General features: G+C 46.9%; 1 protein-coding gene across 1 annotated transcript; it reads right to left on the bottom strand.

Annotated features, from left to right (window-relative positions):
* Positions 1-530: 530 nt before the first annotated feature.
* Positions 531-14972, bottom strand: LOC117807988 (probable ribonuclease ZC3H12C). Its single transcript, XM_034677350.1, has 7 exons — positions 14877-14972; positions 14256-14415; positions 5479-6325; positions 5230-5369; positions 4902-5136; positions 4665-4771; positions 531-4432 (listed from the first exon to the last, which is right to left on the bottom strand). The coding sequence occupies exons 3-7, from the start codon at positions 6255-6257 to the stop codon at positions 2847-2849; spliced, it is 2847 nt and encodes a 948-aa protein (XP_034533241.1). The 5' UTR covers positions 6258-6325; positions 14256-14415; positions 14877-14972; the 3' UTR covers positions 531-2846.
* Positions 14973-15653: the final 681 nt, after the last annotated feature.

Genomic DNA, 15653 nt, shown 5'->3' on the forward strand with positions numbered 1-15653 from the left:
AGCTGGATGTGCATTCAGTCTCCATATAGTTGTAAAATAAAGTGGCCCTGAACCACAACTGCACAAACATTTCATAACTTCAAAAAAAATCCTTCAATAAATAAAATAAAACATTTGTGAATTAAAGCTTTAGTGCAAATAGCATTGTGAGGTTCTTCTTCCTCTTAAGCCACCATTAAATCAATTTAAATAATAATTCAAGCACATTTTGCACAGCTATGACTTCCTAATTGTCAACACTTATTTCAAACACAGTTCAATTCAGTCATCATCATTATAAAGCAAAGTATTACTATAATCAGATTTATTCAGAAAGCTTCAGCAGTACTTGTTTTAACCACTAAGTGTCACTGTTTCTTCATGCTAGAGCCATTTAATACTCGGGTAGACCTTTTCCACTTCTTGGTACAAAATAAAGGTTTAATATGTGTATTTTCTCTGTAATCTGTGTTTGTTATGTCCAATTATATTGTTAGCATCCTGACAGTTATTTTAATGTTGGTGTAATATAAATCAATAAGCTGAAAGGGTTGGTTCCATCAGTACCATCTTTAATCAACAATCACAGATACACTTGAAAATGTTACAGAATCGGTTAGTTACAGTTACTCTACTGGAAAAATGTAAATATCATTTGAAACAGAATTACCATGCTGTGTTTGTCGTTACGTCGCGTTGAATAACGTCTTGCCCAAAAGTCGGTGACAAAATGTTTCCATTTTCACTCTCCATGAATCCATACCTGTGTAAAAGAGGGTGTTACACCACAACAGATTCCTAATCAAACACATAGTCGCAGAAAAACAAGCCTGTTAGTGTCGAAGTGAGCCTACAGGAACGTCACTGCTCGCACTCACACACAGCTATATACAAATAAAAAAACAAAAACATGCAGAATCCAAACAAATCAAAACATGCATAACATATAGCTGAACATAGTTCAGAGTATTGGATGTGTCATAAGCACAATGCCATGAAGAGGCATTACTTTGGGCCCACGCTCAGGTGCCACACTGACACACGGTGCCAGGAGGCCGGAGCGAAGGCGCTTCTTCAATATACTCGAAGGTTCTCTCTTCAACAACACGTGTGATTGTACGCTTTGTCGTCGGTACAATGGGACGCGTTGGACAGGAAAGAAACCAGTGGGCTCTTTGTCGCTGGCTTGTGATGAACAGGATGACGAGCTCGCTCTGGTGGCTTTTATTCCTTGGTGGACATTTTGGTTGGACACTGCGGGTCTGTCCTGCAGCGTTCATGTCAGAGCATGAGGAAGACAGAATCTAATTCAGTGGAATAAGTTTGTTTAATTTTTAATCTGGATCTGGGTGAAGAAATCAAGTGTGACAGAGCAAAGAAAGTGCTCAGGTAGCCTCAGGAGTTATTATTCTCGTGTTAAACAACTCTAATGTACCGTCTTGTGACAGTGTGGCTGAAAAATATTGATTCTAAGAAAACTTAAAGGTTTGTTATCGTGCTGTAGTGGCTTCATTCTCAATGCATCCTTCACAATCCCTGTTTCTTTTCTTTTTGATTTTAAAATTCTGTAACTAGTTTTTGAGGGCGCTGCATGGACTCGCATTTGATTAGTATGAAAGGTGCTTTATAAATAAAGCTTCATTGTTAACTGATTGATTGATACAAACTAGCCAGTCGTGAGTTGTCAAATTACAGTCCAGTCATCTCAAAGCATAGAACATTTGCACTGTTTAAACTTCATGCTAGATTTAATCAGCTGTTCAAACATGACAGATCATCTCTGGTTCTATAAAGACTGGATCTTATTGTGAAGGGAATAACTGTCCAAGATATTAAGAAAGCAGCTAATCTGTTGATTTATAAATCTCCACCTGAGCACTACCTTTCCTTTTTAAATTGTTCTGACTTCCAAAATGGCCGCCAAAGGATAGAGGACTTCCGGAGTTAAATATCAGAGAACAAGGAAGGGGCCGGTCTGCTTAGTCTCCTGATTGAACCAGAACAATAAAAACTCTATTGTTTCAAGCGTTCAGTGTGAAGAAACTTTGCAGGCTGTACGAGCAAATTTAAAACCCCAACCTTTAGCGTACGCATCAAACATGATCTCTAAGAGGAGCTCCTGTAAAAACTAAGCCAGCTTCAAACCCCCAAAAGCGAAATGAAGAGGTCGTGACGCCTGAACAAAGCAGGCCGACGACTCCTTCAGGTTCCCAACACACGTGTGAAATAATTGTCTCAAAGCAACTTCCACAAGATTCAACGTCTGAACGTCTCGACTGGAACACAGCTCTTCCTCCTACAGCAACAAAAACATCAAGAGTTTGATAAATACAGATCAACAAGTCCATGTACTGTGTAACACCAGCGACTTATTAATGATACAATTTGTATCAAACAAGGTTTCTCTGTCTAGCATGGATTCAGCTGAGATCTGCTACAGACGACACCGGGCGGCAGCTCACCAAACACAGCGAGGTCATCGGTTAAATATATTTACAGCCCGCACGCGATGGATCACTCGTGTTACCCGTCTGTAGCAGATACCAGAGTCGACCCAGAATAAAGGGCCAGAGAGAGAGAGAGAGAGAGAGAGAAAGAGAGAGATGTCCCTTACTAAAACTAAGGTACACACGACAGGGTCACCCATCTCTGCAGCTACGACTCCGACGTCACCTCAGGGAGACGAGCAGCTTCCACCGACAAGGGCCGAACGTTTAAATAATCCTTCCATGTGATTCAAAAAAGAAGTGCCTGAATATGATGCATACAAAGTTCTGCGTACAGTTCGCTGCTGAATAAATAAGAAGTTGTTGAATCTGTCGTTGTGAATCTGGATTATCTGAAGCTTCTTATTTCTAAAAGCTCCTTCAGTATCCGGTCTGAGCTTTCTCGGCGAGGATGGCGGCTGCGAGCTGCTGGGGGTCGGTGACGTGCGGACTCCTCGACATCACCCGGCTCACCAGCTCCGAGGGGAAGATGTTGCACAGGTTCACGTACACCTTCTCCCTCATGTCCTCGTAGCGGCTGTGCGCGGGGGATTCTGCGTGCATGTAGGACGGAGGAGGAGGAGGAGGAGCGTGGGAGGGCATGGAGAGGTGAGAGCTGTACGGAGGGAGAGGGGTGCTGTTCGGGTGAGGAGGCGGGTGGTTTAAGTAGTGTGTGGTAGACGGGTGGAGAGCCGGGTGAGAGGAGTGGTGAGGGGCGTAGCCGTCCTGCGCCCAGGGCGGGGCGTAACAGGAGGACTGTCGAGTGTCCGGCAGGCTCTGATAGGACGATGGCTCGTACCTGGAGGGGGGTAACGGAGGCTGTCGGTAGTACGAGTCCCAGCCAGGTAGAGCTTTAGGGCGGTGGTGATGGTGCGTCGTGGAGAGGTGCTCGTACAGGTGTGAGTCCGACACGCTCTCTGCTCGCGTGGGAGCCAGGCAGCGCCCCAGAGGAGAGCCGGGGGCGTGAGGGTTGGACTGAGGGAGGGAGTGGTAGTCGCCTGGGCAGCTGGAGCGTGCGGCGAGCTGCTGGTGCTGGAGGTGAGGGGGTAACGGGTAGAGAGGGCGCTTTGGGGGGGCTTCAGGTGGCGGCTGATCGTGAGCGCAGGTCTGCCCGCGTGCCACACTCATGTGGTAGCTGTGGACTGCAGGGTTGGACGTGTGGCCGTGCTGGATGGTGGTGTACTCAGCAGGGTGGAGTCCACACAGCTCGTGGTTGGAGGCGGTGTGGTGCGGGTACAGACGGCTGTGAGGGTTGCTGAAATGTATGCTGTCTTCCATTAAGGTGTCTGGGGGGCACCCAGGACACGGCCTCTCGCTGTACGAGTCACAGCTGCTGCCACAGCTCACACTGCTCTCACTGCCGCACTCGGACCCGGCTGAGCCCATGGAGCCCATGGAGCCCAGACGCAGGTCTGTGTCGTTGGGGAAGCGACAGTCTGGACTCCGTCTGGAGGAGAGGCTCAGACCGGAGTACGCACGAGTCACTGAGTAGTAGCTCAGGTCTGGAGACTCACAGTGAGGGTAGAGGTCATGGCCTGGAGCTGGTAGAGCATGGGGAGTGGCGGCTCTGGACTGCTGCTCCTGTTGAAGGCTCAGACCAGATGGAGGTCCTCCTCCAGGGGCTGGAGGAATACTGAAACTCCCACTGAAACCACTGCTACTGCCGCCGCCGCACAGACCGCTCTTCTGGCTCTCCAGCCTCCCTTTAGCCAGCAGCTTTTCCTCGGCGTCGCTGTACGACAGAGCGCGGATGCTCGGGTCGGACTGTCTTTTGGGTGCACCTTTTTTCGCGTCGATGCTGCCAGCTGGAACGCTGTGGCTCTTCACCAGCCCGGAGTCTGCTTGGTGTTTGGTGGTGACACAGGTCTTGGCACTGGCGCGCAGCTCGTCTGCCACGGCACGCTGAGGCTGAGCTCCTCTCTCTGGGTGGTAGTACTTACACTTGTGCCCGTAAGTGCACTTCTTTCCTGGAGTGAAGACAGAAGGCATCAGTGTTACTACACGGGGAATGTTTTTTATGTAATGAGCTTTAATCTGTTTTCAAACCTGCCTCAGATATTTAGCTGTGACCACCTGATTGTGAGTCTCTTATTCGTGTTGCAGGAACAGATTCTTATGTAAGGTGTGAGAACATTACAGAGGGGATCCCTGCAGAGGAGACAGACCTGCTTCTGAGTGTCATATCTAATCTGTTCTCACCGTATGGACAAGGCTGCTTCTTCTGCTCGGGCATCACAGGCCTCTTCCTCAGGAAGTTGTCTAAGCTGGGGCCATGGCGGCCGAGAGGGTCGTCTGGGGGCATGAATCTGAAATGAGGAAGAAGAACAGATGAGTGAGGGCAGAGAGAATGTCATATATGGTGTGAAACAAAAGGTCAGACATGGAGTGATGTATGAACTAAGATCTGAGAGTTAAAATAACTCCTCCTCTTCTCACTTGTCATTGACGAAGGAGTACATGAGCAGCCGCTCGTCGATGAACTTCTTCCACTCAGGCTTCTCATTAGCGAGGTCTCTGTAGTTATCATTTGACACGATGATGCCGTCTGACTCATACGCCAGCTTCACGATGAAGCGGTCGTCATAGCAGACCACCCGCCGTCCCTGCACCCGCCGTGAAGGTGTGAAGACGAGGATCTTCTCCTTCTCCAGGCGACGCAGGATCTCCTGATCTGTGGGGGCGGAGTCACACTGAGGTTAAGAGGAGGTCTACTTCACAATCATCTACACGTGTGTGTGTGTGTGTGTTTGTCTCCTGGACTCACCTGTTATCGGGGCGTCAGGGCGAGACTGCTCTTTCCTCCACGCAGGCACAAACACCGTGATGTCATGATGACCACGCTCCAGGAACCAATCAACAGCCAGCTGGATGCCCTGGCAGGAAAACACTTCCTTGTTGCCGTGGCTGTGAGACGCAGATAAAAGGCGATTAAAGCAGCAATACACAAATCAAGTGTGTCTCTGATTGGTCGATGTATTCAAACGTAGAACTCAGGTGATGTAGGACCGCTCACCTCATGGCCACGTTGCTTCCGTCCACCACGATGGGCCGTAGGTTGTCCTGGTCACACACGGACTCTGACGGACACGGTGAGTCTGATCTCTGGCTGTCCAGCAGATCCGAGCACCCACATGAAGAAGAGGTGGATGAAGAAGAGGACGTGGATGCGAGCGATGCAGTCGGCTGCTCGCTCTCCGACTTGTTGCCCAGCTTGACGAGCTCTCCCAGGATGTCGTTGATGAGCGTGTCGGGGCCGAGCTTGGACAGGACGAGCCGCACGGTCTCCTCGGAGTAGCCCAGTTTCAGGGCGAACTCCAGCTTCGCCTGGTACTCCTTCCCGCCCGGTTCAGACGCTTGCTCTGCTGGAGCTGGGTTTGATGGAGGCTCAGGTTGGGCGCTCTGGGCAGGGGTGTCAGGTTCATGCTCCGTTGGGGGCTCAGGAGGACCTTCACTGCCTAAGTCCACACACTGGGTCCGACAGAGCGGCTGGTGGGTGTTCTTACTGTGAGTGGACCCGCCCTCTCCTCCATCCGGGTCCAGGGGAGATGACGCCGCATCACACTCCACATCGGACCCGGCTTTTTCCTCCGCTGAACCCTGATGAGCTGGAGGAGGGGGGGAATTGGCGGTGCTGCTGTTGCCGGAGGTCTCCCCCTGCTCCTCCATAGCAGGGGGCCCGTCAGCGCCGCCGCCAGCCTGCCGGTCGCTCCCCGCTACGTGGAGGTACTCCAAGTCCAGACACAGGTCAAGGATGTGGCCTGCTCCTGCCTCCACATGGTCCTTCTGGCCCATGGATCTGTCACAGACATCCAGTACACCGGGGGAAGGCTGCCCTCTCACAAAGACGGACTCATTGGTGCCTGAAGAGGGAGACAGAGAGAACAGAGGGAGGGTGAGATAAAGGAGATCACTGACTTCCTGTATCTCTTTAGTGCTCAGAGGGAGGAAGAGGAATCTAGTCTTGTCAACTTGGACCCTAGTTACAGATGAGTCTGGTCCTGCTGGAGGTTTCTGCCTGTTAAAGGAAGTTTGTCCTTGCCACTGTAACTTGCTAAATGCTGCAAAGTGCTCTGCTCATGGTGGATTAAGATGAGATCAGACTGAGTCCTGTCTGTAAGATGAGACTGGATCTTATCCTGTCTTGACCTGGTCTGTTTGGAAAGAGTCTGAGGATAAATAATAAGGACATAAGTTTCCCTGTGAGCTTCCTCTTGACTGAAAACTCCATCGTGGTGTCGGTGAAGGAGCACGCCGTCTCCTGTGAAGAATTTGCATTCAGGCAGAGTTGTCACCTGATAACTCAAAGTCAACACTCTGTGTGGTTTTATGAAAATCTGACTCGTCACCTCTCCTGCTCGTGTAAATGTTTGAGCTCTCTGTGTTTTCGACGGCTGTCTGGGGGCAGTCGGGGACTCGAGGAGCAGTCTGGTTCACACAAAGAACCGAAGGGGCCTCTCACTCTAATTAATGGACTCCCGCTTTTTTCAGTCTGGCCCCTGTGTGTTTTTATAGGGCCACGCCACAGCGCATTAATTCAAAGGGGAGGGGAGGGGAGGGAGACGCTTTTAGAAACAGAGGCAGCAAGCCGTTGGATACTGGCCGGCGGACCCTTCCCCCTCCTATTCTACCTGCTAATTAAGCTCCATATGCTGCTTCCCGCTGGGGCGACGGAGTCACTCATTAAAACACTGAGGGCCTCAGAGCCAATCGACAAACGGCATTCAAGCGGGGAGGAAACGGGATCCTGTGAGGCTAATCGAAGAAACAAGTGTACAGACATTTTAGTTTTAAAGTGACCTCTAGCTTTACTGCGACGACATCAAGTCAGCTGAAGAGGGAATACGGCAGCATCCATCATCAATGAAACTAGAGACAACACAAAGAGAGAGTCAGAGAGAGAAGGACAGTGAGGATGCCGAGGGTGACGGCCCAGCGGCTGGATGAAGACTTCAACGTGAAGCAGACAGAAAAAGAGTCCGAACTGATCTTTGTTTTTGTGCGTTAGCAAAAATGACTTGAGTAGTGATCAGAAAACTAAATCCAGAAACAAGATAACAAACTATCTTCAACTTTCACTCAGGAGCAAAAATCTGACTTTAAATTTAATCGCCCAGCTCTATTTGTAAGTATAGGATATTAACATAAAGATGCATCATGCTCTCTAAATCTCAGCCTTTCTTTCCCTCAGCCATCACGAGGAGGTTATTCTCAGTTATCTGCACATATCCTGCAACCTGAGTTTGGACCGATTAAAGGAATGCAAAGATGTAAATTTGGAGTCAAAGCTGTGATATTTGTCGGGCTTAAAGAATGCATGAGTGTTAAGCTGCATCTTGTCTTTGCTCAGATGAGCAGCTGATATTCTTTGTGCACAAAGATGAGTAGATTGAAATCCTGCAGCCTCACACGCTGATGTTTCATACGTCCTAAATATGGAAACACTAAAGTATCAAAGCAAAAACTACCTTGAACTCAAAACATGTCGTCTGAACTGAACGTGATGGGAGTGGAAGTGACTTAAAGATGGAGAGGAGGAGAGGGAGGGGAGGGGAGAGGAGGGGAGGACGGGGGCGGGAGCTGTGGTGAGTCCGCATTTTATGAAAAAGGGGCTGCTAAGCAACGTGGCTGCGCTACTGTTGCTAAGCTACAGCTGTTGAAAGCATCCAGCCTTCGAAATGCCAAGACACACACACACACACACACACACACACACACACACACACACACACACACACACACACACACACACACACACACACACACACACACACAGGGAGGAAACACAATACAACAAGGTCTGCTGTGGGGGAGGGAGGGGCCTTTAAGTGTGCCTCACTGAGCTGCAGGAGTGATGAGCACGGGGACCAGCGTGGGCGCTAACATCCACCTCATGAGGTGAGTCACGCCGATGAGGAGCTAGACCGAGAGAGACGAGGCTGCTGGGAACATTTCATGCGCACAACTAGTTCTTCCCCATGGTCCAAACTGACGCATCCGAGTTCTGTAATAAAGTTTCACCCAACATCTGCACGTGCCGCACAACGCCACATGAGAGAGACACGAGACTCTCTGACTTCTGCAGGTGTGGAGACGCTACTTGTACACGAGGAGCAAAGAGAGAGCAAAGGACATCCCTGCACGCCATGTCCGTCCTCCTATGTTCAGCCGCAGAATTCAAAGTCAGACAGCGCCCTCCGCTGTTTGAAAAATATCCCCTTCATTCACTTTTCATCTCACCAATTTAACTGTATCGGATGAACGCCGTGACGTCTAATCTAAGACGCTGCAGCTAAGTGATTCAAAGCATGAAGCCTGTAAACATGTCGGCTTGTTTCATCACTGATCTCTTGTCATTTCATGTTCCAGCTCAATCACTGAGGTCCTCCAATGCTTCCCTATTAAATGTTCCTCACAAAGAGAGAGAGCTTTCTGTTTTTATGCCCCTAAGATATGGAACTGTCTGCCTGATTGCATACATGACTTTTACGCACACTCTTGGAGTAAGGACGGCTCTTAAAGAGATTCTGCAGAGTGGACACTAAGATGCTTAAATTATGTGAGTAACCTCGAAGAAGCAGGACTTCACGACCTGCAAGAACCACAAGGCAGACTCAAAGTAGTCCAGGGAACTCAGGCCGGTCCTCGCCTGCTTCTAACGACGGTTCATGAACGACCTCTGAGGAAACAGAAGCAGACTTTTTATCTTCTCTGAGCGGGCTGAGAAAAACAAACACAGAGGAGATTAGACTTTTTATCTGCATAGATCAGATTATAATCCTGTTTTAAAGCTGCCAAACTTGATCAGTGTTCCCGTCACTTTTAAAGCCCCTCAAACGGAGCGATCTGATTGGACGTCGGTGCAGCATTTAAAAGTCTTCCAGTGTGGTCTCGAACGGCTCAAAGATGCATTCAATGTCATTGTGGAATCACAGACTAAATCCTAACGGACGGAGCGACCTCATCTCAACATCTCAGACCTGCAGGACGAGTATGTGCATCATTCAAACACACACACACACACACACACACACACACACAGAGACACACACACAGCTCTGCAGGCTTTGATAGAGGCCGTAATGAATATGTAACACGGACAGTGCTTTGTTTGGAGGAGCTTTGTGCAGAAAGTGTGTGAGAGGGGGGGTGAAGGGAGTGGGCGGGGCTTGTCTGGTTGTGTATGTGCAGCCTGTAACTGTGCAAAACTTATTGTAAGAGGAGGGGGACACTATGTGTGTGTGTGTGTGTGTGTGTTTGTGTGTGTAAATGGCGCGCTCGGCTTTCCCCGCCAGCAGAGGGGCAACAGATGTCGACTGAGCGCTGCTTGCAACTGGTGTCTCCCCCACACACACACACACACACACACACACACACACACACACACACACAGAACTCCCCTGTATCCAAACGGCATAGAGGACGCAGCAGGACATTCACACACACACACAGAGCACTTTTTGCCTCCTCAAAACCTCATGTGACCTAAATCTGAAGCTTGGTTACCCCAACACACACACACACACACACACACACACACACCTGATCCCCCAAACCACAACACCCCTCCCTTCAAAATGAGTGTCATATAAACACAGGGCCATGCTGTTAAAAAAACGACATTACTCTGGATTCATCCCTTCACACTCACGATCACACTTAAAGATATTTCAGATTCAGACAGTATCGCACAAATAAAATTCAAACAATCCGACACCCTTGAGGTGTTTTTAACCCCGGAACATCTCGCTCTTGTGAGTTCAGAGTTCAGTTTTGCAGGGAAGTGATTCATGATGCTGCAGCCTTTTGTAAACAGAGCAAATCACACAACACAATGAGGAGGAAGAGGTTCTGTTTGAGGAAGAATTTTGAGCTTCTTAAAATATTTATAAACCTTTCTTGTAATGTTTTTGCATTTCCTACAATATTTTGTGTTTTTTTGCATTCATTATTTTTGTTTGCATATTTTCCTAAAATGTTTTAGTGTATTAAAAAAATATTTTAGCGTATTTTATCCAATATTTTTTGCATATTTTATAAAATATTTTTGCATACTTTATCAATACTTTTGTGTATTTTATAAATTACTTTTTGCATTGTGTTAAGTTTGTTTTTAAGAATTTATGCGACATATTTTTGCATTATTTTGGCAACTTTTTGTGCTTTTTACAAAACATTTGCATAAATAATAATCCTACAGTGTTGCCTTTTTAAGAAATGCTTTCTCTTCTCTCCAATTTGTGAGAATATATATAATTTTAAGAACAAAGTCTGAAATGAAAGCAGATCCTTCACTCTCATTGTTCTGTCATGCTGTCTCCTCTACACTCCTGCAATGGATCAGTGGACTGTCAGGAAGAGAGACATCAGAATGTTGTCCTCTGTATTTTCATCTTCCTCCTCTGATCTGACTTCTCTGATTTCTGTCACTGACACCAAAACTTTGTTTCACTCTGAACATTGACTGTTTTCTGTTAAAGTTACTTCCACAAAAGTTCTTCCTTTAAAGTTAAAAAACAAACCACAAAGTTACATGTCCAGCACACTGATCAGGTTCCAGCCGTCACACTCACCGACTCTAAAAGATCAGAGTATGATGAAGACAAGAGGAGGTCTATTAGCTCATATCTGCAGATCTAAGTCCTCAGAAACCAGACCGGATCCAGCAGCAGCTGAAAGAGAAAGTCCCAAAGTTCCTGCAGCATCCGAGGTGAAGATGTTCCGTCTCAGCATCCACCTCCAGCCTCCGTCCTGACGCCTGTGTGTGCTCCTGAGCTGGAGTTTTTTTCACCACAGAGAGCAGACAAGTTGGACAATGAGCGGCAGAACAGATGGAGCAACAATGTCTGCCGTTCCCTCGCTCAGAGTGGCTGCTGCTCCACCAATCAGAGCGCGGCGGGCTCACAATGAGGAGCAGTGGCGAGAGAGGAGGAGGAGGAGGAGGAGGGCTGCAACACCCAGCTTCCCCAAGGCACGCGTACTCAACATGCACTATCTCACACACACACACACACACACACACACACACACACACACACACACACACACACACACACACACACACACACAGAGGCCCGGGTCTGAAAGGGTGTCCCCTGTGTGGCCGATGAATCAACGAGGGGTGGGCGTCCCAACAATAGAGGCACACAATGGGAGGCTGGGGAGGGCAGCTGCAGGGTGAGGGCCGGGGCTATTACAGCCCGGAGCAGCAATGGAGAACACCTGGCTGCAGAGCGCCACACTCACTCTCCTCCCTTTGTCTCCTGTGGGCGGCGAGGAGGGGGAGAGGACGGCTGAAAGACCAGCGCGGCCTTTAAGAGAGTGCGGGAGGAAAGAGGAGAGTGTGGCAGGACGGAGGAGGGAGAAAGGGCGAGTTCAGAGTGCGGGGGGCGACGGACATCAAAAAGTTTTATGTCCCTAAAGACTGTGAGGAGAGGACATGCTGCTCTTTGTTGCAGCACACTTAGGGCAGATGACTCGGAAATACAAGTCTGTGCCTTTCTGTCTTTCATGTGAGGGTGCAGCCTGTGTGCAGAGAACAGAACGGAGACACATGAATAAAGAAATCAAGCTTATACGCCTGATTAATGAGCTGGTATGGTCCAAAACAGAGGAAGTATGACTCCTCTGAGGAATAGATCTGGTATTTAGAGCCTGAAGGACGAAGAGGTGCCTCACAGTTTGAAAATAAGTGCTCAGAGTGTCAAAATATTATTGTTTCAAACTTCTAAATGACGTTAGAAACTTGTACAAATCAAAACAAGGATCAAACACTGAGGCTGATACTTCCTGTTCCACCGCTTTGTTTTCATCAGCAGCACTCGCTCTCTTCCCTGTATCTCTATGTGACTCCACCACAGCTTCTCCCTCTCTCTTTCTTGCATTTTGAAACTGGCAACAACTTTTAAACTTTAACAAAACACGACTACGTTGGAAGAGTTCAATAACTTTACAAATAACAGCAGAGATCAACACGTCAGATGTTAAAGAGTACAATTTCCTGCAGAGTTGATCTTGCAAGCATCTCGCTCATAAGGGGTCCATGTGGTCGAGTGTTCCCTCATCTATGTTCTGATCAACTGCGGCGTCTCGGCAGGAAGACGACTCAGATGGAATCAGAGCGTGTCCGGAGTCAGCGTGCTGCAGGACTACGAGAGGAGAAGGAACAGCTGAGTGCTGCACACCGTCCAAAACACACAAGAGACAGAAGAGCGCTCTGTCCACCATCTGTCCACACTAACAGGTGTGTGTGTGTGTGTGTGCTGATCCCAACAACTGTGCAGCAACAGGAGGAGACTCTCTCTCTCTGTGGTGACAGATAACACTGAGTGCACACAGAAACACTTTTCAGGAAACTCCTGCATGAAATATAATCCATGCAGCCTCGTTTAAATCTTCTCTGAGGCGTCAGCTGAAGAATATTTCAGTTCTCTTCAACAACAAGAAGAAAAGTGAGAATTGATCACATTTAAACTGGGGATGTCCTGATCCCATTTTATATGTTGAATATTAAGTAATTAAAATAATAACTCAAAAGATGTCTCATGTTTATTCCATTCAACTTAATCCAGCTAGCATTGTTGTAAAACTCATAATCTGTGTTAAAGCTCTGCTGTTTGAGACACTTTTTAAAAACAGAAATATAAAAGAGACATTCTAGAATTTATTGATGGTATTTTGGACTGTATAAAAATGATTCAACATGTTCATAAAGCTGCAGAATAAGCACACACCAACATATAAAAAGGCTGTTTTCTGCGACTCCTGTGTCCATAATCTAAGCTGCTATATTAAGACTTCATCAGTCACTGAAATGTCACATCTGTCAGGCTCCAGTGATCCATCTTTAGTGTGTTAAACACAAACAGAACTTAAATTACAAACTCTGCATGAAACAAAGACTTGGAATATATATTCCAACTGTCAGAACCAGAGGGAATAACCATCTGGCAGCGCAAACAAACACTGATCACTGATCAGGCAACAGAAGGAGAACCTCCTGCCCCCCCCTTGACCTCTGACCTGTCCTGTGACCTCTGCATCTCCAACAAACCGTGAAAAAGACACAAAATAACATCTAGTATGGATTAAGTTAGCACCTCATGGCAGGACGTGTGCCTCTGCTGCATGTGATTGTTATTCAAATGAATGAAAAGGCTTCATGGGAAGGTTATCAGATGTTTGAATGTGCAGGAAATGTGACTTCTTATCTTTGAGAGGGAACTTTGTGATGGATGAAGCTACAGTTCTCACATGTAAGAGGTTAAGTTGCAAAAAGTGTCATTTGCAAAGAGTTGAAGAGTTATGAAAGATGGATGGACAGCTGCTGGAGCTTGCACCACCTCCCCCTGCCCATCAAAAGCTCTGAAACCAAACCTGGACTGCTCCTGATCATGATCCTGCAGCCACTGTGCAGCTGTCAGACAGAGAACATGCAACTGAACCTCAGACAGGTGGAGAACAGAGACACAGTGAGAGCTCTAATGTTTTTCTCAGGCCTGATCACTCCTCAGCACCTGAAAGCTCACTTCCCTCTGATTCAGACGCCTTTATGGTGTTTGTCTGGTTGCTTTCGTGCGGACTAACACACCAGCTCCACCTCCCCCAGCCTGTTGAAGGGACCACAATGTACAGAAACTATATCCCGGCTGTGTGGGAGCGCGCAGACAGGGGCGTGCACGGTCACTGCAAACCCAACACCGTCACGACCTCCCTGCAGCTTTCACCCAAAACAACCTGCAGCTTTCTACCACACACAAGGCCGCTCACAGGGCGCTGTTCTCGGGTACTCACCTGGTCAGAGCCGCTGCTGGAGTTGCACGGTGCGCTTTGTGAGAATATGAGACAATGCTCCCTTCACATACTGGCGACGCAAAACATCCGGCTGGTTTGCAGCGTGACCCAGCCGAGGTGCGTCGAGCTGGAGCGGACACGACGGGACTTCCGGGTTCACCTTCAAAATAAAAGAGAGAGAAAAAAAAGAAAATGAGTGCTTGTAAATTTGTATCACTTCTTGCTTTGGTGTTTTGATATGATTTCACAGATTCGCATGCAAAGAAATGACAGTTGCTTGCATAATCAACTTTTATTTGCATCAACTTTTATTTATCCATTTTTCGAAATTAGTTCTAAATCTTATTTGGAATGGCTTAAAATGCTTATCCTTAATTTTATGTGTCTTACTAAATATTAGGGCTCAAATTTCGAGATAAATAAATAGCCATTTCCGGTACAACTGCTAACCCTCTACTGTTGGCGACTTTGTCATATTACGTCCACAAACTGGCGGATAGCTAGCTTGAGTCTGCCGTAAGGTTTCTCCAACAAAACATGTCATTTTTACAGTTTAACAACTTTTATTTGCTCAAAGTTTGTCGAAAATGTGACAAGTGTGATGCTAGGCTATGAACAAACAGCTAGAAGATTCAACGTTCGTCATCGTCTTCTTCTACGTCTTTATCTGCGTCTTCTTCTTCTTCTTCGGAATTAACCGGCGGTTAGCAACACCCACCAACCAACTAGAAGTGTCGCGCACGCGCAGTGGACGAGTTATGACAAAAAGCTATTAAAATAATTTTATATAAATACATAAATAGTCAAAAAGGGACGGGATGGGATAACATTGGTGTTTTATGAAAAAATAAGAGAGAAAATAAAAGTATTAATGTAAAGGCAAGTTTAGAGTGAGATGCTCCATAATTTGAGCAACGCCGCCCTCTAGTGGAGAAAGTGGGTATTGAAGCATATACACTGTGTTAAAGGTGTGAATAATTAAAAAAAAAATATATATATATATATATATATACATTTATTTAAATGATCCATCAGTCCTTCCATTGTCTCTACTGTTCCTGACAGCAGGAAGCTGGAGCTAATCTCACCACTATAATTAATATTCATGAACTTATAAGATGAAGATGGGCTAAAGGGCAGCTTAGAATAGCTACCACGTTTTCTCTGAATTATTTAAGTTATTTAAATGACCCCAGAGTCATAAAGGAGCGCTTGGATGTATATAAAACAGTTACATATTTCATGAAACATGCTTTAAATGTCGCACATTAGCTTGGTGTGGAGGCAGGGTTACTAACTGAAGATCTTCTGATGGACTGTTATACATTTAAAAAATTAAACACAGTGTGCAAGATTATATAAATGTTACAATAAGCCTTATAAAGACAAAAAAGGTCA

This window comes from Notolabrus celidotus, chromosome 24 (genome assembly GCF_009762535.1).
Source record: "Notolabrus celidotus isolate fNotCel1 chromosome 24, fNotCel1.pri, whole genome shotgun sequence".
Lineage (NCBI taxonomy): Eukaryota > Metazoa > Chordata > Actinopteri > Labriformes > Labridae > Notolabrus > Notolabrus celidotus.

Coding starts and splice junctions, on each gene's coding strand:
- LOC117807988 (XM_034677350.1), bottom strand. CDS start 6,257: ATGGGCCAGAAGGACCATGTGGAGGCAGGAGCAGGCCACATCCTTGAC. Junction 5,137..5,229: donor CCCTGACGCCCCGATAACAG/GTGAGTCCAGGA, acceptor CCGCCCCCACAG/ATCAGGAGATCCTGCGTCGC. Junction 4,433..4,664: donor GAAGCAGCCTTGTCCATACG/GTGAGAACAGAT, acceptor TCTTCACTCCAG/GAAAGAAGTGCACTTACGGG.